Source organism: Bufo gargarizans, chromosome 8 (assembly GCF_014858855.1).
Source record: "Bufo gargarizans isolate SCDJY-AF-19 chromosome 8, ASM1485885v1, whole genome shotgun sequence".
Lineage (NCBI taxonomy): Eukaryota > Metazoa > Chordata > Amphibia > Anura > Bufonidae > Bufo > Bufo gargarizans.
In genome coordinates this window covers 17,371,384-17,393,090 of record NC_058087.1, presented here as the reverse complement: position 1 = coordinate 17,393,090, position 21,707 = coordinate 17,371,384, and the positions used below count along the sequence as shown (strand labels likewise).

General features: G+C 44.6%; 1 protein-coding gene across 1 annotated transcript in view; it reads right to left on the bottom strand.

The window, feature by feature from the left end:
* The window catches only part of KCNH7 (potassium voltage-gated channel subfamily H member 7), a 369,362-nt gene that overhangs the window by 158,193 nt on the left and 189,462 nt on the right, over positions 1-21,707 (bottom strand). Inside the window, exon 3 of the mRNA XM_044303361.1 lies at positions 17,926-18,081. Coding sequence (XP_044159296.1) covers positions 17,926-18,081 — 156 coding nt within the window. The remainder of the gene's footprint in view (positions 1-17,925; positions 18,082-21,707) is intronic.

Sequence of the window (21,707 nt, the reverse complement as noted above, 5' to 3'; positions counted from 1 at the left end):
GCTGTATAAAAAGTTACATTAACCATTATTTCTATGGACTATATAACAAGGCCGAGGACGGCCACCTTTAAGTGGGGAGGCATGTAAGAGGCAGCCCTGATCATCCAGCAACATTTCCAACACATATATATATAGCAGACTGTCATGTTTCCCTCCAGCCACCAGAGGCCACTGTGGCTGAGTAGGACAGTGAGAGGAGTTGTTTCCAGAGGACAAGGAGTTAAGTGTTTTTCCCGGGCTGAGCAGAGAGCCTGGGCTGAAGGTGTCTGAGTACACAGGAAGAAGGACGCTGTGCACTGAGAGGGAGATCCACAGGGAAGATTAGAGTGATTGCTCCCTGCCTGCTGTGACACAGTATCTGGGACATTAGAGTGTGTTTGCTCTCTGACTGAGCTGATGTGTCCTGGTGTAGAAGAGAGACTGCTGTAGTGTGAGGCACTTACCAGAGGAACTGTGAGTGAATTCCAGGCCCTGCCTGATTACACGTCCAGAGCTGCTGATTATCTCTAACCAGAGTTACAGAGACTACAAAGAGAGGCCAGAGCTGAGCCACGCTGAAGCAAGCAAGCAAGCAACCAGATCGGGACCCAGACTGTACCTGCCTGCATGTGCGGACACCGAACTGTGAGTGCACTGATGCTAACCTGAGCTAGGACATAGTGGAATAGGATTTAGTTTAGTGCACCGTAGAGGTGCACCCCGGGTAGCGGGGACAGATAGGACTACCTAGAAGAGAGTAGCCTGCTATTGTCTGTACTTGTGTTTGTGATTCATTTGTGTTCTTTATGCAAGTTTCCATTATCTTTATTGTGAATTCTCAAGCTGTTCATATTGTAAATCTGCTTCTCCGGCAGTTAGAGTTCTCCTTTAATAAAGCCGGTTTCTACTTCAGCCTCCTTGTCTGCTGCACTGTACTTGAGTCCTGCTCTACGGTCTCTTCCTCTGCTGACCGTTACACAGTCATGGAGAAAGGACATGTCCCCTGAGAAAGGACACAGTCATGGAGAAAAGACATGTCCCCTGAGAAAGGACACAGTCATGGAGAAAGAACATGTCCCCTGAGCTGCCAGCCTGAGAAGAGTCTAACAGAGCAACATAAATACAGTCTAATATAATACAAGTAGACATCCACTCAAAGGGTGGAGGGTATATCTCCGGGTAAGACACAGTCACATCATTCGCTGGTTAGATATCAAGGTGATGCAGCATGGATCAGTGTGTTATGTTAACGGTATCATCCATAGGTGAAAGTCCGCTCTTAGGCAGTGAGATACTATCCCTGTATGGCTACCATGTCCCTGTCTAAAAGCGGAGTAATCGCCCCGAAAGGGACGGCCCCACTGATTGGTGGCTCACCCTGTACACTAAATCTCTCTTCCTATTATAAGGTTTCCAATATGGTGAATGTCTATAAATGATCACAAGGACCTCAGAACCGTGAGTGACCACTTTGTGGCAAATATTTGGCTTACCCGGAGATATACCCTCCACCCTTTGAGTGGATGTCTACTTGTATTATATTAGACTGTATTTATGTATTCTGTAGACAGATTCTTTATTTGATGTGGGAGTATCTTAATGTATATTTATTAAAAGTTATATTTTAAAAGGGTAATTTTCTTTTCTTGGTATGAATGGTATGATCTGCAGTATAGAATACATTACTGTCTATATAATGTCTCGTCTACTGTTCTTTTGTCACAAATATTGCATATTACATAAACCCGGTGCAGTCAGTTGCACTCTCGGCTCTCACCAGTCCTACAGGCGGTGTCACTGCTTTCCCAGAAACAGCGGCTTCGGTGTAACATCATTGTTTGATAGAACGCTACAATGTGTAATCGGCCAGCAGAGATACTTCTACACTGCAGGCTCACTGCATCCATCATATAGATGGCGGCATAAAGACACATAAACATCATGGGAAATATATAACACGAAAAATTGGTTATATTGCCGTATGTCATTCTAGGCGGCCGAATGGCTTACAATGTGACTTGCCTGGCAGAACCAGAAAGTGTCATTTACGGCTGTAAAAACAGCTGGATTATATCAGAGCATGTGGATACTATATAGCATTATTTTTGAACACTGTATGTATTCGAAAATACAGGCAATTATTTAAGCAGTTTATGGCAGCAATATATTTGTACTGTGTGGTACGCTTATCTGTTTTCTGTATGATGCTATTTTGTGGATATGGCAGTATTATATTTGCACTGTATGGCGTTATTTATAGTGTTGATCGAGCATGCTCGGCCGAACACCAGTTCGGCTTGAGCATCTCGATGCTCGACACATGGCGGAACTCGACCGAGTACCACATGAGCTCGAGCGCAATGCTCAAGTCTCCTCCTGTTGGCCAGGCTTTGTGAGCAGCAGAGGGCAGTAGTGGAATACCAGCTGCAACATGGCCGTCGCCTTTCAAGTCAGCTTCCGCTCTTTACATGCGAGGAGTGGGCATTGATGTCTGACCTCTGTGAGGTTTTACACAACTTTGAGGAATCAACACAGATGGTGAGCGGCGAGAACACTATTATCAGCGTAACCATCCCACTTCTGTGTCTACTTTTAGGGTACTTTCACACTAGCGTTTTTCTTTTCCGGCGCCGAGTTCCGTCCTAGGGGCTCAAATCCGGAAAAGAACTGATCAGTTTTATCCTAATGCATTCTGAATGGAGAGTAATCCGTTCAGGATGCATCAGGATGTCTTCAGTTCAGTCTTTTTGACTGATCAGGCTTTTCAGAAAACCGTAGCATGTTGATTTTTACCTCCGGCCAAAAATCCTGAACACTTTGACTGAAAGCTGGATCCGGCCTTTTTCCCATTGACTTGCATTAACGCCGGATCCGGCGCCGTGTGTTCAGTCAAACCGGATTTGGCTTTTGCATGTTAAACCTGAAAAATGTGAAAAAAAAGTTAAAGTCCATAAATGGCGGATCCGTTTCTTCCAATGCATTTTTTCATTGTGATTAAAATCCTGATCAGGATTCAAATGTAATCCGTTTTCACGCGTTTTTCCGGATCCAGCGGGCAGTTCAAGTGTCAGAATTGAATGCCGGATTTAAACAACGCTAGTGTGAAAGTAGCCTTAAAAGCTCGCTGCTCACAATTAAGGACGACGCTTTGCATGTGGAAGAGGTGGAAATGGGGGAAGACAGTACACAGGGTGATAGCCAGACCACACTCCGTTCGTCTTCTCAGAGCGAATTGGACGATGAAGAGGAGGAGGAGCAGGAGACGATTCCTTCCGCTACAAAGGGTAATACCCACAGAAGTTTTATTCCATCTGTTCAGCGTGGGTGGGCAGATGAGGAGGAAGAGGATGAAGAGATTGAGAAGTCTTGCCTGTTGGTACTCTGGCACACATGGCTGACTTCATGTTAGGCTGCCTTTCCCGCGACACACGCGTTATAAGTATTTTAGACAACACTGATTACTGGTTGTTCACCCTTCTCGACCCCCGCTACAAAGAGAACTTCTCATCTCTCATTCCTGTGGTGGAGAGGACGAGCAAAACGGTGCAATATTAGAAGATCCTTGTTGACAAATTGCTCCAAAAATTTCCTTTTGACAACGCTGGCGGCAGAATCCGTAGTTCCTTGGCCAACCGAGGAGGGGAGACAAGGGGAACACACAGTAGTTCCAACAGAGGCAGGGCAACACTCTCCAAGGCCTGGGACAGTTTTATGACACCCCGCCAGCACCCTCACCCTGATGCGCGGCCTAGTGTCACAAGGAGGGAAAATTTTGGAAGATGGTGAAGGAGTATGTAGCAGACCGTGTCAATGTCCTCAATGATCCCTATGTGCCTTACAACGACTGGGTGTCCAAGCTGGACACGTGGTATAAACTGGCGCTCTACGCCTTGGAGGTGCTGGCCTGCCCTGCCGCCAGCGTTTTGTCTGAGCGGGTCTTTAGTGCTGCTGGGGGCATAATAACTGATAAGTGCATCCGCCTGTCAACTGAAAAAGGGTGACAGGTTGACTCTTATAAAAATGAACAAGGCCTGGATTGACCATGACTTCTCGACTCCACCAGAGGAAAGCGGCTGAACATAAAGGCACTTTAAATGTGTTGTTTATAATGTACTGAATACACTGTACTCCCATGTACCCCTTCCACCACAAAAAAGGGTATATGGTTCAATCTTCCCTTTCTCATCCTCCTTCTCCTCTTTCATCATATCAACACATGCTTATTCATCGCATATAATGCCCTTTGCATATAATGTTTTACAGGGTCAGCTCAGCTGCAGGCCCTCGTATATAATTTTTTAGAGGGTCAGCTCACCAGCAGGCCGTCGCATATAATGTTTTACAGGGTCACCTCACCAGCAGGCCCTCGCAAATAATTTTTTAGAAGGTCAGCTAACCAGCAGGCCTTCACCTACAATCTTTTACAGGGTCAGCTCACCTGAAGGCCCTCGCATATAACTTTTTTGAGGGTCAGCTCACCAGCAGGCCCTCACCTACAATGTTTTACAGGTCAGGCCACCAGCAGGCCCTTACAAAAAATGTTTTACAGGGTCAGCTCACCAGCAGGCCTTCACCTACAATCTTTTACAGGGTCAGCTCACCTGAAGGCCCGCACCTAATTATACCTAATAGGTAATTTGCATGCATGATGCCTTGGATGTGGTAGCCGTTTCTCAGGCTCCCTCTCCGGAATGATGCCCTCCTTTATGTGTAATAAAGGGTGTATTGGAGTGCCGGTTCCTTGTAATTTTTGGCAGCCCTTTCATAGGCTTTATGAGTGTAGGAGTCTCACTACCTGAACAATTGTACCACAATGTGAATGAGGCCCTTCTTTATGTGATATAAAGGTTGTATAAAATTGCCTCTTCCTTGTAATTTTTGGCAGCACTTGCACTATATATTTCTTTGGTTTTGTGCATATTATTGTCAGTCTGTGGCGTACTACTCGGACAACATCGTTCCCAGCAGCGACCTGGGAGTCCAAGATGCATCCAGACATCCTCCCCATGCTGTTCTCAGTGGTGTTTCCATCAATTTCTGACTTTTTCCTATGAACCAGACACCCTCCCCTCTTCAGAGCAGGGGGTACCTGGTTTAATGCTCAGGTTCTCCCATTGACTTCCATTATACTCTGGTGCTCGGTAGAGCACCCGAGCATCCCGATGTGTTCGGCCAGAGCACCTGAGCATTTTGGTGCTCGATCAACACTAGTTATTATTATCTGTTTACTGCATGACACTATTCTGTAGATGTGGCAGTATTATATTTGCACTATTCTGTAGATGTGGCAGTATTATATTTGCACTGTATGGTGTTGTTATCTGTTTACTGCATGGCCCTATTCTGTAGATGTGGCAGTATTATATTTGCACTATTCTGTAGATGTGGCAGTATTATATTTGCACTGTATGGTGTTGTTATCTGTTTACTGCATGGCACTATTCTGTAGATGTGGCAGTATTATATTTGCACTATTCTGTAGATGTGGCAGTATTATATTTGCACTGTATGGCGTTGTTATCTGTTTACTGTATGGCACTATTCTGTAGATACTATATGGCCACAATATGCTTGCAGTGTACTGTATTGTCCTGTTACCAGTCTACTACATGACACCAATAACTCTTTAAATGGCACTACCTCTTTAAAGCCTTACGCAGACGTCCGTGGAACACGGTCCGTGAGATACCGGACTGGCATTGCCGGAACGCACGGCGTCATAGTGACATGACAAGGAATACCGTAATACAGCATTGTATAACGTGACATTGTGAGCTGTAGGCAAAACTGTTTGCAGTCCTTGAGCTGCTGCCTTCAGGGATGTCATTTTTACTATTTAGGAGGCAGTGTCAAAACCTGACGCACTGGAGAGTTTTTACCAAACATTTCAGTGATCCTGAGGGCATCATTTACTAACTCTATGTGACCAGATGGCATCCTCAAGCTTTAAAAGAGAGACTACAGCAGAAATGACCCCGGCTCTAGTCACAGGCAATCACAGACGAGGACCTCAGTAGATACAGGACGTGACAGTTTCTTCTCTTATCTTCAGAACAGCCCAGAGAACTTCCGAAGATCGTCACAAATCACTGACGCATCATCCGGCTACAACCGCGCCTTTCATCTCCGCAATAGTTTTTCTTTTCGTTTATCAGACGGTCTTTGATATCTGAACTGTCACTTTTATACACATAAAATGCAGAGGCTGTCAGTGTTCCCTGCAAAGGAGGCGCACAGGAAGCACGCCTCACAACCTCATTTATTGTAAGACCTTCTGAATCCAATCAGATAGAAAGACATAAAATAGATGCATAATAGATGTGAGATGGATGATATAAAGATAGATGCAAAGATAGATAGATAGGGATAGGGTTGAGCGAACCAGTAGAAGTTCGGGTTCGCCCAAACTTCCAGTCAAAGTTCGGGTTTGGGACTCAAACTTGACCTGAACTTGATCCTAAACCCGAACCCCATTGAAGTCAATGGGGACCCGAGCGTCACATTATTTTCCATTATAACATGGTTATATCGGAAAATAATAGCATTCTTAAGACAGAATGCAAAACATATGGCCATTTAGGGGTTAAAAAAAACCTAAAAAACAACTCACCTCATCCACTTGATCGCGCTGCAGCAGCTTCTTCTACCTTTACTGAAAAGAAACTGCCAAAGGACCTGTGATTTGCGTGATGACATCACCATGTTATAATGGAAAATAATAAAGCGAAGTTCGGGTCCCCACTGACTTCAATGGGGTTTGGGTTCAGTGTCAAGTTCGGGTCATGTTCGGATCCCAAAGCCAAACTTTGACCTGACGTTTGTCCGAAACCGGCGAACCCGAACTATTCCCATCATCTATCTATCTATCCATCTGATCTATCTACCTTACTATGTTGTATCTATCTTTGTATTATCCATCTATTAACCATGTTATAATGGAAAATAATAAAATCACCCAAACACCGAACCTGAACTTAAGTGAAAAAGTCTGAGTTCGGGTCCGGGTACGCAAACTCGCAAAGTTCGGTATGACCCCGAACTTTGCAGTTCGGTTTCACTCATCCCTAGAAGCAATGCATCTCAAAAAAGTTGGGACAGGAGCAATAAAAGGCTGGAAAAGTAAATAGTACTTATAAAAAGAACAGCTAGGGGAGTAATACATACACCTGACGATTTTTTGACAGATGATCGCTAACGAGCGTTTGTATTCAAGCCAGCAGGTGGCAGCACTGAATTGTAATATAGCGTTTTATGTATACAATAATAGAGAAAATTTCTCTACACAAATTGAAATCTGATGTCTGCAAATTGTGGTCCACTTGGGAACAAAAAAAGAAAAAAGTTAAAAAAGTAAAAAAAATTTATAAAAAATCAAATCACCCCCCCCCCCCCTTTTCCCCCAACTCAAAGTACAAATACTTAACCTCCCTGGCGGTATTCCCAAGCGTGACTCGGGGTTAATTTTCGCTGCCAGGAGCTGTAACCCGGAACGCTCGGGGTAACATTGCAGAGCTGTCAGCGGAGTCCCCTTACCTTCTCCTGGCGATCCAGCGATGTCCCCTGCTGAAATCACCGGCGAGAGCGCTGGCCGGCATCTGACTTCCTGGTTCCGTTCATGGGCATCTCTGCATGCGAAAATACCCATTCTATTAAAAACGTATCCCAAACGGTGAATGGCGTAACTGAAAAAATGGCTGATTCACCTTTTTTTATCACTTTACCTCCCAAAAAATAAAAGTAGATCAAAAAGTTGTACACCCCCCAAAATGGTATTAACAAAAACTACAGACTGTGCCGTGAAAAAGGAGCCCTCACACATCTCCATAGACATGACTATAAAAAAAAAGTTGGGGGGGGGTCAAAATTGTGAAAAATGATGAAAAAAACATAATTTATTTTTTCTTCAGTATTAAAATGCAAGAAAACTATACATATGTGGCATTGTTGTAATCATACCGACCTGGAGAATGAAGAGCACAAGTCAGTTTTACTGCGTAGTGAACGCTGTAAAAGCAAAACCCATAAAACTGTGATGGAGTTGCGGTTTCCCCCCCAATTCCCTAGTATATACCCTAGTATCTAGTAGTGCAGTATCCCAGTATTTAGTAGTGCAGCGCTCTAGTATCTAGTAGTCAGTGCCCCAGTATCTAGTAGTGAAGTATTCTAGTATCTAGTAGTCAGTACCCTGGTATCTAGTAGCATAACTCCTAACTTTGTAAACGAACAAAGAGGTAAATGTTGTGCGGTGCGCTAGGCCACGCCTCTAACTCCGCCCATGACATAACTATACACCTAATTCCAACCAGTCCCCTTAATGACCCACATAGTAATTATTCCCTCTTCATGCCACCGCACAGTATTTATGCCCACAGAATTATGGCCAGCTGTGGCCCCAGTAATATGCCCACATTGTGCCCCCAGTAATATGCCCACATTGTACCCCCAGTAATATGCCCACATTGTGCCCCCAGTAATATACCCACATTGTGCCCCCGTAATATACCCACATTGTGCCCCCCACTAATATTCCCACATTGTGCCCCCCAGTAATATGCCCACATTGTGCCCCGCAGTAATATGCTCACATTGTGCCCCTCACAGAATGTAAAAAAAATAAACACCACATACTTGCCTTCTTCCTAGCAGAGACAGCTGCCAGAAAGCGGGACATACCTCCCCCGTACCAGGACAGCGGGACAGCCACTGAAATACGGGACTGTCCCACCGGATCCGGGACGGTTGGAAGGTTTGTAGTATTGCAGCACTACCAATACTACCAATAAAAATCACTGTTGAGCAGCTGCAACAGGAGCCCCTGACGAAGCTTGGAGCGAAACCCGGGTCGGGCGTGCACAAGACTGCTGTGTTTTATCTCTTTTGCTTTGCCTATACCACTACTGACGTTTGTGAGTATAATAAATGTTTATATATATATACATTGTGTAGTGTCCCACTAGGTAAAGGTGGGCACTACACAAGGGGTAATATGTTTCCCTGTGTTATCTGGGTATTAGGTCTGTTAGGGTGAAGTTCAGCCTCCTAGACATTAGAGGGAGCTAGAGAGCCCTGAGTATATATAGGTAGGCCCAGACAGGGAAGAGTTAGTGCAGTCCAGGTGGCTAGTAAGTAGTGCAGTCTAGCCAGCCTGAAGTTCCTGAGTCTATGTTAGCTCAGAAGAGTCACCCCATGAGAAGAGTTTTCCTCCTGGGAGAAACCTGCAGTTCCCACAAGCAGAGCAGAGCCAGTGTACCAGCTAATCAAGTAAGCTGAAGGGCAGAAGGGACATTGAGCTAAGGCAAGTGATATATACCTGAGGAAGATTGCTACCAAGGATAAAAGCCAGCATTTGGGCATACCGGCCTTGGAATACAGCCAGCCAGAATAACTGAGGAATAGTGCAGCCTGATCTGGGAAGTGTTGATTGTTACCCTCTGAGTATCTTGCAAAGAACATTTGTCTCCCATTTATAAAGAGCCTGCTAATCTTTATTGCTTCAATGTGGAACTGAACTGTACAAAGTTGAACTGTTGTTCCAGTAAAGCAAAGTTTGGTTTACCATACCACCGTGTTCCTCAATTACTACAACTATAAATCGGTGTGCCACCGTTACAGGCACTGGCGTCACGTTTCTTAAAGGGACCTTGCCCCAGGCACATTAAACACCTGCAACATCCAGGGCACCTCATCCACCATCAGGCCTGGTCCCTACATCCAGAGTGTGCCTCAGAGGACCCCTGTGCCAGCCTTTCCTTCACTTCTGTACGCCTGCCCAGGGTTTTCCTACAGAACTGTGAGTAACCCTCGCTTGCCGATTAACCGTGACCTCACAATCGCAATACCCTGCAGGTCTGGCGTGCTGCAATTGGTGACAGTGCTTCACTATCAGAGCGAATTTTCTGTAGAATTGACTATGGGAGGAAAAGAATAAGAGGAGCTCGTAATGACGGCTTTCGTCTGATGTGCTTGTATACCCGCGTGCGCTTGTGAGTATAATACCAGGAGTGCATGGGGTTAATGATAGCAGCACTTCACTATCGGTGTGATTTTTGATATTCCACAGGAACGAGTGGAGGGGGAAGTTATCTGTGGGAACCAATATTTTACCCATATACGCAGAGGCGGATGGTTATCTTGAAAATTGTTAATAATGGCGCGGTCCTACAAGAGCTGGATTCGTCCGCACAATGATGCGTAAGTGCTCTAGAGCAGCAGCTCCCATGCGCCACGCCGCCGATTGACAGCTTTCTCCCTATACACAGTACAGGACGGAAGCTGCCAATCATCCACCCCTCGTGAATACCAGGACTACAGCACTTGGGTCCCGCTAGAGTTCTCAGTGATTTTAAGAAAGCTACCGCACAGCTGACTCTGTGGTGGAACCAGGGAAGGTCACAGGTCTCTCGGATAGGGCAGTATAAACTGGCAGTACAGGAGACTCCCTGAAACCAGAGGCTAATCTGTTTTGATGGATGAATCCATAAGATTCCCTGTCGCTTGGTGTCATCAGGTTTTGTAAAACAGTGTCGCATTCCTGGCGGTCGCAGGTCCTCATACTGTTTGTTTGATTCTCTATTTCTAATCAAGTGTCAGCACGGAAGCCACATCCACAGTATAACAATGGAATCACACCTCGCCCACAAGGTCACAGAGCTGCTATTCCAGTGCGAGGTTTATAAAGCTGCCATTGAGTGCACAATAAGCTGCGTCCCTCGGATTTAAATATGTTAGAATGTCTACCAGGGGAATCTGCAAACACTTGCATTGTCACAGAGACATTTTAGCATTCTATTAACCCACTGAGACATGCTGAAGCAGCGATTTTAGAAAGAAGCAATATTTTACAGCATTCCCATCTATTACGTTAAAGAGTCACTGTACTTTTATACAATTTCATTTTATTTAATAGAGAATGGTGTAAATAGGAAATTTCTAAATCAATTCATTCAAAAAATCTACCTGCATCCACCTAATAAAAAAAGGTGGAAAGTCATGGCCACTAGGGGGCTCACTTTCACCTAAGTTGCAGTCTACTGCCTGTTGTCATACTAGATCTGTCCCTAGTAACAGAGACTCAGAAGACAGCTGAGAGGAATTGGGGGCGTAAAAAAACAAACCCCTGGTGGTGAGTTTGAACCGTGCACCACCGCCAATTTACCATGTGCTTTTAATAAGATAGCTTGTACAGCTTTATTCTACTTTGCCCAGATTGCAGGCTGACAGCCTGGGAGAGGCATGTGTAGGATATAGCTGGGTGCTACTTTGCCCAGATTGTAGGCTGTAAGCCCAGCAGAGGCATGTTAGAGTAGGCCCCATCTGATTAGAAGCCACCTTGTCGTCTGGTAGATGGGCCCGACATATTTTTGATCAATTATATGCGCAAAGAGCTTCTAACTGCCCTTGCAGTAAGTATGGCCACCAAGCAGTTATTTTTTTATTCAGTATTTGCTTATATCTTTGTGCAATTGACTAGCAGTGTGCTGTTACCTGTAGTTCTACTAATTTCAAGGAATCGGGGGCGTGTCAGAGTTAGCTGAGATCCTGAGCCTGCTTCTGAAAATTATAGGAGCCTCCTGTGTGTCTGTAAGTGTGATTTTTACCCTCCTTAACTGTTCTGTGAGCTCCAGAGCTGAAAATACACATAATGGGAAGTAAGGAAAAGGACATCACAGCAGTACAGTGTTGGCAGATTCCACAGAAGGGAGACAGTCCTGCTTCTGAGAGAAATGCATCTAGCTGTGCAGATGAAACAGGGAATAAAATGGCTGAAGGAGACATTAGGGAAGCCCAAAAAAGACCTGTTTAAAAAAAACTCAGGTGAGCTTTAAGGAACACTTTTATTAAGACCGGCATTTTAGAGGCCAGTCTTCATAACCCCTATAGCTGGCACCAGCCTCTTCATTACTTTGGCAGCTTCCTTGCTGTCTTACATGTAGACCATTTTCTACACCTAAGGGTACTTTCACATTAGCGGCAGGGGACTCCGGCAGGCTGTTCCTGCGGGTAAACAGCCTGTTGGATCTGTCCTGCCGCTAGTTCACATGTGCCCCCGGAATGCCGCTCCGTCCCCATTGACTATAATGGGGGTGGAGTTCCGGCGAGAGGCAGCCGGACTGAAAGTACTGCGTGTCGTACTTTTTGTCCGGCTGCCTCTTGCCATGCGCTGCCGTGCTGCTGCCGGGACTCCGCCACCGCCCCCATTATAGTCAATGGGGATGGAGCAGCAGTCCAGGGGCACACATAAACTAGCGGCAGGATGGATCCAACAGGCTGTTCACCAGCCAGAATAGCCTGCCGGAGTCCCCTGCCGCTAGTGTGAAACTAGCCTTAAACAGGCGTAGAAAATGGTAAATGAGACGGACCTCCCGGGCACCTCCTTCACCGCCCATCTCCTTCCTCGCTCACACCACGCCCCCTTTTTTAGACTTAGCGCGAGCGGGGAGAAGTCGCAGATTGTGGCACAAAGGACCTTTGCGACACAATCTGGGCCAGAATTACGCCTAATTTAGGTGTATGTCTGTTTGATAAATGACTCCCTAAGTGTTTTAACATCTTACTTTTTCTGGATGAACAGGTCATACATAGAATTTGGGTGACAACCACTGATGATTACCCTTACAGAGCCCAAAGGGATTGTCATGCAGCTTTCAGTCTTCACTGTACTTCTGGTATTCTATTCTTGAACTATGATGCTCATAATCAAAACACAGCAATGGGACATGCCAAGAATTTTTGAGAATGTTGATGTCATGTACAAGAGAGTCACTCATAGCCACGGAAATGCCATGAAGACACAACAACGTCAAGATTTTCCTAAGGGACTGTGCAAAAGTCACGGTGATTAAAGAACTTCATCTCTAGGCTGCAAAGACATGTGTGTTAAAATGAAAAAGTGTCCGGTCAGCAATTCCCTTTCACTTGGAAATAATTTTGAGTGCAAGATATAAAATGCATGCTGACCTCACATGAAAAATGATAATTGGATGCATGTAGAACAAAAGCACCTCCATTTATTCCTAACAATGCCTATATTCTTAGCAAACAATAAGTGCAAATATAGATTAACCTCCAAAGTGCAAAATCATAAAATCTATGAGAGGGGTGAAGGCAAAAAAAGGACCTCATGAAAAAAATGAATGGTATATTGGGAAATGCAGACATGAGTGATTTATGCTTCAGGCATTTTTCAATACCATTTATAATAGGATACCAGAATTCCATAGTCCCAAAGAGGTTGTCTACTTTCGATATTCTCCTTTTATTCGAAGGGCTTCTCAAATCTAAAGCTAATCAGATTGTATTCCACTGCTGTGCCTCCTGGCAATCAGCTGGAATCTGTGCAGGAACCTGACAGCAAGTGTTCATTTTCCCTGCAGTGTGTCATGAAAGGGTAGGGAAAAGTGCGGCCCTGAAATCCACCTGCACCACTGTCCTTACCTACTGGCACAATCTGCCCTGAACGGTGGCCTACAACTTGGCGACGTACCCTGACTTAAAGGGGTTATCCAAAAATGACACCCCCAATGTTTGGGCACCTCACATAGAATATACTTATTCCCAACGGCCACCGCTGCATCTCCCCGTTGCACAGATCAAAACATCCGGCGATTGGGGGGGTTGGTTTGATCAGCCAATAGCAGCCTGCGACGGAGATGAGCCTCCCTAGCATCGCGGGTGACGCTGCTCCAGCCCCCCCCCCCTGTTGCCGGATCCGCGCGATGGGGAGATGCCATGCGGGGATAAGTATAATCTATATGAGGTGCCCGGGCATTGAGGGAGTCATTATACGGGTTGGATAACCCCTTTAACTAAATACAAGGACCTTGGTCAGAACCAGACAGGCAAAACCAGGACCGGATCAGAATCCAAAAGATAAAGTCAAATACACAGCAAAGTGAAACCAGGAGATAACGTCAGAGACACGGTCAGCAGGCTAGGTGAGGTCACAAACTGGCAGAGTTTAAAACCGGGAGGTCACATGACAAAATCAGGGAAACAGGCAAAAGGTCAGCAATTCAGGGTAAGAAACATAAAAGCGGGCAGGAATACTAATCACAGGCAACTGTGGCCAGCAGCTGCCTATTTAAATAGCCCGTCCTCAGGAAGCATGTGATGCCGGCACCGCACCTGATTGATCCTTGCTCCTTTATATGTCGAGCAGCCCCACTATCAGCGAGGCTGTAGAAACAGAGCAGTGCCTGACTCGCCGCAGGATCGCAGACCGGAAAGTACAGGACACAGTGCCACCACAGGATAAATGAAGCATTACATGGTGCCTATAGAGAACCATGGGCTGTGAGCCTAAGACACAGACGTGGTGGGTCTTCCAGAATTACAGATGTTCTTTGTAGCTTCTGTGGCTCATTGATTCTATCTATTAACACAGAATTCTCTAAGGTTACATGCTCACGACAGTGAAAAAAAACCTCCGTTAAAAATGGACACTCTCTCAGTTTTTCATGGCCATTTTGAATCAGTGTGTGCATCCATTTTCTGCATCCATTTACATCCGTTTTGCATTAGTTTTTCATATCCGTTAAAAACAGACATGAAAAATTGATGAATTTGATTGGCAGTTATTTCTAGACCCACCCTTCTGAGAACACCCACAGGATGGTAGGCCCCCAGCTTTACTAATGCCTCCATGTAGGCCCCCTGGTAAAATAATGTCCCCCATAGTGCAGGATTTTTTTTTTACTGCCCCCAGCTTTAATAATGCCCCCAATGTAGACCCCCATCGTCTCTTCCCTCTTCACAGAACGGGACCTGCCGAAGGTGCGCGATGACGTCACTGCGCGCTCCCACGTGGTTACGTCACCACGCAGATCGCAGGTCCTTCGGCAGGCCCTGCTCAATGAAGAGAGAAGAGACTGCTGCACTGTGAGCAAGTGGATAAGGTGAGTTTTTTTAACCCCTAAATGGCCATATAGATAAAGTGTACCCGTTTTTAATGGCCGTTAGACGGGTGCACTCCTGTCAATCGGCCATTAATAATGGTCCCATTGATTTCAACAGGGTCCGTCTGGCCGTGAAACGGTCAAAAAATGTCGTATTTTTGGACGGACGCTATTCAATGTCCGTTAAAAGAACGGCCATGTGAATAGCCCCATAGACTTTCATGGGCCGTGTGTCAGCCGTTACTTAAATGGCCGTCACACGGCCATTATTCACTGTCATGTGCATAAGGCCTAACGTTTATTTCACTAATGCCTTTCTGAGAGACGAAAGTTAAGAATGGACACATTCCATTGTATGGGGCAGTCTGTCAGCGAAAAACGGACAAGATAGAACATCCGTTAAAAGAATGTACATCACATGTTAGTTTTTCACTGTCGTGTGCATGTAGCCTATACTATATAAAAAAATGGGGTTTGTAAACAAAAACAAAACTACTTAAAAGAACACTACCATCATTTCTCCCCACTTATTAACAGCCTGCATATAAACGTTCTAGGTTTTTATTTTTTAATGCAAGTGGATGGCTTTCTGGATATTATTTTTTGAACTATCAATACTGTTATCCTAATTCTACAACCTACTATTGTATTAAGGCCCCTTTCACACGAGCGAGTTTTCCGCGCGGGTGCAATGCATGATGTGAACGCATAGCAGCCGAACTGAATCCTGGCCCATTCATTTCAATGAGCTTTTTTTTTCACGCATCAGTTCTGCGTTGCATGGAAAACACGGCATGTTTTATATTCTGTGTTTTTCACGCAGCCCTGGCCCCATAGAAGTGAATGGGGCTTCAGTGAAAAATGCATTGCACCCGCGCGGAAAAAACTGAACAACTGAACGCAATCGCAGACAAAACTGACTGAACTTTCTGGCAAAATGGTGCGAGTTTCACTGAACGCATCCGGAGTCAATCCGTCACGCTCGTGTGAAAGAGGCCTAACAGATAACATCTTTCCCTTGCAGCAGCAAGAAAATGATTCCCCATCTATATGGGAGTTTTGTCTCTCTGTGCTGACTTTTGTTTAATTTTCAATGGCTTAGTCCAGCCAAAATGAAAAGCAGCCAAAAATCCTTTCAAAAATAGTTTTCTTGGAATATTGAGTTTCAAAAAAAATTCCTTTTCGGATGGATGTGTCCCTTTAATACTGCATTTAAAATATATATTTCCATTCAAAGCTTTAAATGGCATCACAGGATACATTTACGCCTTTTAAAAACATTTTCTCATCAGGGGCATTCTCTGAGAAAGCAGCCCCTGGGGGTGATCAGCTGGTCATCCTGGATCCCATTCTCAACACACGGAACAGCTTATACAGAGAGGCTCTGCATTCTGGTTCACAGACAGGGGCCCTTAATGGGGGATCCCCGTCTATGATGTCCATATGCCTTATGGCAGTGATGGCAAACCAACCTTTTACAGACCGAGTGCCCAAACTGCAACCCAAAACCCGCTAATTTATTCCAAAGTGCCAACACGGCAATTTATTCTGAATACTACAGTTCATTATAGTATATCTTCCATGTACTTTATCATTTAGCTATAATAGCCTGCCTACATTCAATGCGCTGCCTGTGCCGTTCATAGCGCACCATGATGCGCTGATGAATGGCAGCAAAAGTCTAAGGCATATTGGTACACCTTAGACTTTTTCCAGGGTGCGGGTGCCATCGGTTCGCCACCACTGCCCTATGGCATATAACCAGAGTTCGCGTTCATGAGACAACCCTTTTGAGAACAACTCTGGAAAGAAGGGAAATGCTAGTGCACCCTCATGAGTCTTCCAAGTCCGCATTTTGCTTATTTTAGGCTACTTTTACACTAGCGGCACGGACCTCCGGGAGGCTGTTCCGTCGGGTAAACAGCCTGTCGGATCCGTCCTGCCGCTCTGTCCCCATTGACTATAATGGGGGAGGTGGCGGAGTTCCGGTGAGAGGCTGCCGGAATAAAACTACGACATGTCCGACATTTATTCCTGCAGCCTCTCGACGTGTGCTGCCGGAACTCCGCCCCGCCCCCATTATAGTCAATGGGGACGGAGCGGCAGTCCGCGGGCACACGTTCACTAGCGGCAGGACGGATCCGACAGGTTGTTCACCCAATGGAACAGCCTGCCGGAGGTCCGTGCCGCTAGTGTGAAAGTAGCCTTAGGGGAATAATCTGCAAGACACAAGTTTGACCTTTTTAAGTGGGAACACTATATCTGCTTGTGTTTTAGCTATATCTATACAGAACATGCACATATCCACTTTAAATTGCATCTTAAATGTTGTTGACATCATTAGTTTGCACAGGACGTATCATCAATACGATCTAATAGCTTAACAACCCATAACTAGCAGCAACGATTAGCTGAAAGGTTAGCTTTAAAAGGGAGTAGTAATTAAAACACCCTGCAGCCTAGAACATCCACCATCTGGTGGTCAATAGTAAGCAGGACCACCGTATAGCGATGCAATAAAAATGAAGTAAACCCTTTAGAACAGGCATGCTCAACCTGCGGCCCTCCAGCTGTTGCAAAACTACAACTCCCAGCATGCTTGAACAGCCTACAGCTATCAGCCTACAGCAGGGCATGGTGGGAGTTGTCGTTTTACAACAGCTGGAGGGCCACCGGTTGAGCATGCCTGCTTTAGAAGGAGTCTGCCAGCTGTGGATCTTGATGATTTGCGTGGATTCTGTGTGGCAGAGCATTCCTCAGACAACCATTGATAATCCCATTGATAACTTGCCAAGGCGTGTAAGCGCATGCATTTTTGTGCGTAGCACTCACACTTGATACTGAAGAAATCAAGATGTTTCGAATATTTGGTTTCCATTTTTTATCATTTGCATAGAAATGACATGTCTATCGATCCCGTGATTTCCATCATTCCTTGACTTTTCTTTAGTGTTGCAATTTCAGTGTTGAGAAGTGTATCTATACATTTCACTCATATCGTAAAACAGAAAGCTACAAAGTTACAAAATCAAATGCTTTATTATTGACTTACGATTTTCTGCCTTGATTGGAAGAATTTGGCTTAATTTATCTGGAGAACTTGGGCTTTCATCCGTTGTCACGTGATCAAAATTAATGATGAACATCATCGCTACACCTTCCTGGTTCTTGACTGGTATGACATGTGTGCTGCAGATGAACGTGGATCCTGAAAATGGAAAAATAATTAGAATTAATTCAAATATTGCACACTCAACGTTATTATTAACTTCACAATTTTCAATCCCAGAACAGTGAAATTGGCAATTGATTTGGATTGCAACTCGGGGTAGTGGGAGCGACATCATTCATGGGTTACAATTACCTAGACCTAGATGATTGCTAGAATCCAGTGCAACCGAAGAGAGAACCAGGTGAGTATGTTTCAGGCATGGACTATAGTGCAGAGGTAGGCAACCTCCGGCGCTCCAGCTGTTGTGAAACTACAACTCCCAGCATGCTTACTTGCTCTGCTCTTCTAAGAACTATCATAGAAATGAATGGAGCATGCTGGGAATTGTAGTTTCACAACACCTGGAGTGCAGAACGTTGCTGACCCCTGCTTTAGGGAATGAAGAGGAAGCAATCACACTGTGCCCTGGGGCCCCTGAGAGGTATTAAAAGCCTACATGCCATAAACACCTGTATCAGGCATGCCCAGGTACAAATTGTGCATCAGTTCCTAGGAGCTTCAAGCTATGTCTCTGCTATACTGTATATGCACTGCTCATTTATATTCTGTGTTGCCCATGGGTCAGCATAGGCGCTGTGACTAGATTGTGGCTATGCAGCCCCAGACACAGCAGCTGTGATGAGATGTATCCTCTTGGACCTTTCTATCATAGCCTGTATTGATTTTTTCAGGATTAGGACAAGACGGGCTAGCCTTTGCTCCCCACTCACATTGATAAGCCTTGGGTGCCCATAACTCTGTCACAGTTTCACTAATTGTTTGTGATACTAACCACCACATACTAGTTGTTTATAGGATTGGAAAATTATATATAAAATATACAAATAATAATAAAAATAATAATAAATGCTACAATGTAACAAAATAGAAAGAATAAATAGCAAAAGTTTTACGAACTTTAGGAGTAAAAAGAAGAATTCTTAGTCATTTCTATAATACATTTCTCCCCTGCTTTGCGATGAGCAGTTGGATCCTAATTTAAATGCATCATCTAAAGTTAAAAGTTTAAAATATAATTAAAAGTTTTGTATGTTTCTACTTTTAGCTTGGTCATTAATGTGTAACGGTTAATTTGCTGCCATTGATTAGTGCAATAATACACCGTGCAGATGTCCTAGTTTACAAGTAATTGACAAAACTTCTTTGTTGAGAAGTAAGGCTTTTTTTGCTGACTAGGAATCAATTTCTTAATATCTCAAAGCTTGGCATACTCAAACAAAAATCTTCAAGTAAAAACACTTTCATGGAGAAAAGAAAACAACATCTAATCTAGCAATAAAAGGCCAATGTATGCTCTGGGGACTGTCCGTATAAAGAGTTGCCTTTGTCCATAATCCCTACTTGTTAGAAGGCTTCCTTTGACAATAAGTTTCCCACAAGGTGCCCACTTGTCCCAAAGATTCGATGTACATGGCTTTCCCAGCATAACCAACACCACAGAAGCAACAAAATATTACACAATGTCCACAAAGGATCCTGAACAGGGACCTCAGAATTCTTTGATAAGGTATATTAGGTAGAGAATTACTCCACAAATGCCACCCTCCACCATTGAAGGTTGGGACTAAAAGTGGCCAGTTCAAGTGTTTGATGGGCACCCAGATGACAGGTCACCACACTCTTATGGCTTGAGACAAACCTGTCAAGCTAGCTTGTTAGCGTTGGCATATGGTATTTTTGAAGCTCTTGTAGTTGTCCTCCCTCTCTCAAGCCTTCTTGATTTCTGCAAACCCAAAACAAACTGAGATGGCTCCACAGTCCTGAGGTTCCTTTACCCTTCTGCAAGAGTCCACAGATACCATAGCATGTGAACAGACTGGCAGTACTTTGCACAACCCATAGACAAAGTCGTTGCATGCCCACCTACTGGCTCTAATAATGTTTCCCAAAAATTCTGTTCACACAGGGCCACCAAAGATCTTTTTTTTTTTTAGGACTTCTAGAGCAATAACCACAAGACTATGTAAACCTCCAATTCACAGTGACAAATGTCAACTTTCACCAGTGACACTTATCATTACTCTCAAAACTGGAACAGCAAAGCTCAAGGATGAATGCACCATAGAGGCAATCTGTTATGGGGCCCTTAGGGAGAGAGATCCCAGCCCTGATTGATCCAATTTCCTCTGCCATTGGGGTTAGAAACCTGTGCAGGACTTTTCAGAGGAACTGCCTTTGCGAGCAAACAAGACGGTGAAAAATTGGTAATGAAAACAATATAGAGAAGGAAAAAGAATGTCCTTTTGTCCAGGATGCAGAACCAAGAAAACCCCTTTCTTACCCACAGCCCAATTCCAAGCAAAAAAAAGGCCATTACTGTAGTGCCATAGATGGGTTGACTTCTCCTTTTCTAGAGGGCTCATAGTTTGGGTGATATTATTAGATATGCTGCTAGCTATGCTTAAAGGTTAGACTTTGACTATAGAGTAGTTACCACCAAAAGGGGGCACTACAGAGACAGTTTTCCTTCTCTTGGTAATCAGCTAATCTGCATATCCCTTTTCCCAGGGATCACTGCATGACCTACAAGACTCCTGTCACTAACACTACCTTCTAAGATCCTGGCTACCCAAAAAGGCATTCTATCACCGCAACAGTAAGTGCAATGGTCAGTCTTCATTCTTTCTTTCTGTATTAGGGTATGTTCACACAGCAGATTTATTTTGCAGCAGAAACCTCTGCAGTTTCTGCTGCGGTTGTTCACTGTGATTCCACAGACCAGCTCACGACCTTGCTAATCCATGAGGGGACACCCTCCACGGCTTCAAGCGGCATCCATCTGGACACCGCGCCAAGAAGGGACACGTCGGTCACGGCTTTAAACTACCAGCCTCTGGAATTTTGTGAACAGGCCTTTACTGGTATAAAAAGGCTAGGTAAGACTTTGGCCTCATGCACACGACCGTTGTGTGCATCCGTGTCCAGTGATCCGTTTTCCGTGATTTTCTGTGGACCCATTGACTTTCAATGGTTTCGTTGAAAACTCGGAAAATGCACCGTTTGTCATCCGTGTCCATGATCCGTGTTTCCTGTCCGTCAAAAAAATAAGACTTGTCCTATTTTTTTGACGGACAACAGTTCGCGGACCCATTAAAGTCAATGGGTCTGTGAAAAAACACGGAGGCACACAAGATTGTCATCCGCGTCCGTTTTTTTCCTATCATTTCCAAGGCAAACTTGACTTAGATTTTTTTTTCACTTTTCTGCTCTGGTGATCCTCCAAAAATCAAGGAAGACCCACGGAAGAAAAAACGGACACGGATCACGGAACAACGGAACCCCGTTTTGCGGACTGTGAAAAAATACTGTCGTGTGCATGAGGCCTTATTCTGAAGAACTTTCTCTGACTTCCTCTCCTTTAGCGTGGCTTATCAATTTGTTATGATCAAGCTGTTCAAGTTTTATCCATTGTGTCTTCAAAACCATCTCCTGAAACGGCTACACAGCGGCACTCGCTTCAGTTCCCATGGAAACAAACAAAATGAGTTTAGTAAACAGAAAATAAGCAATTTAGGATTGTTCCACAAATACTAAAAATAGCAATGCTGGAGGATAGGCAGCTCGGCCGGCGCAGACTTATTAAATAAATGCTGTAGCTTCCG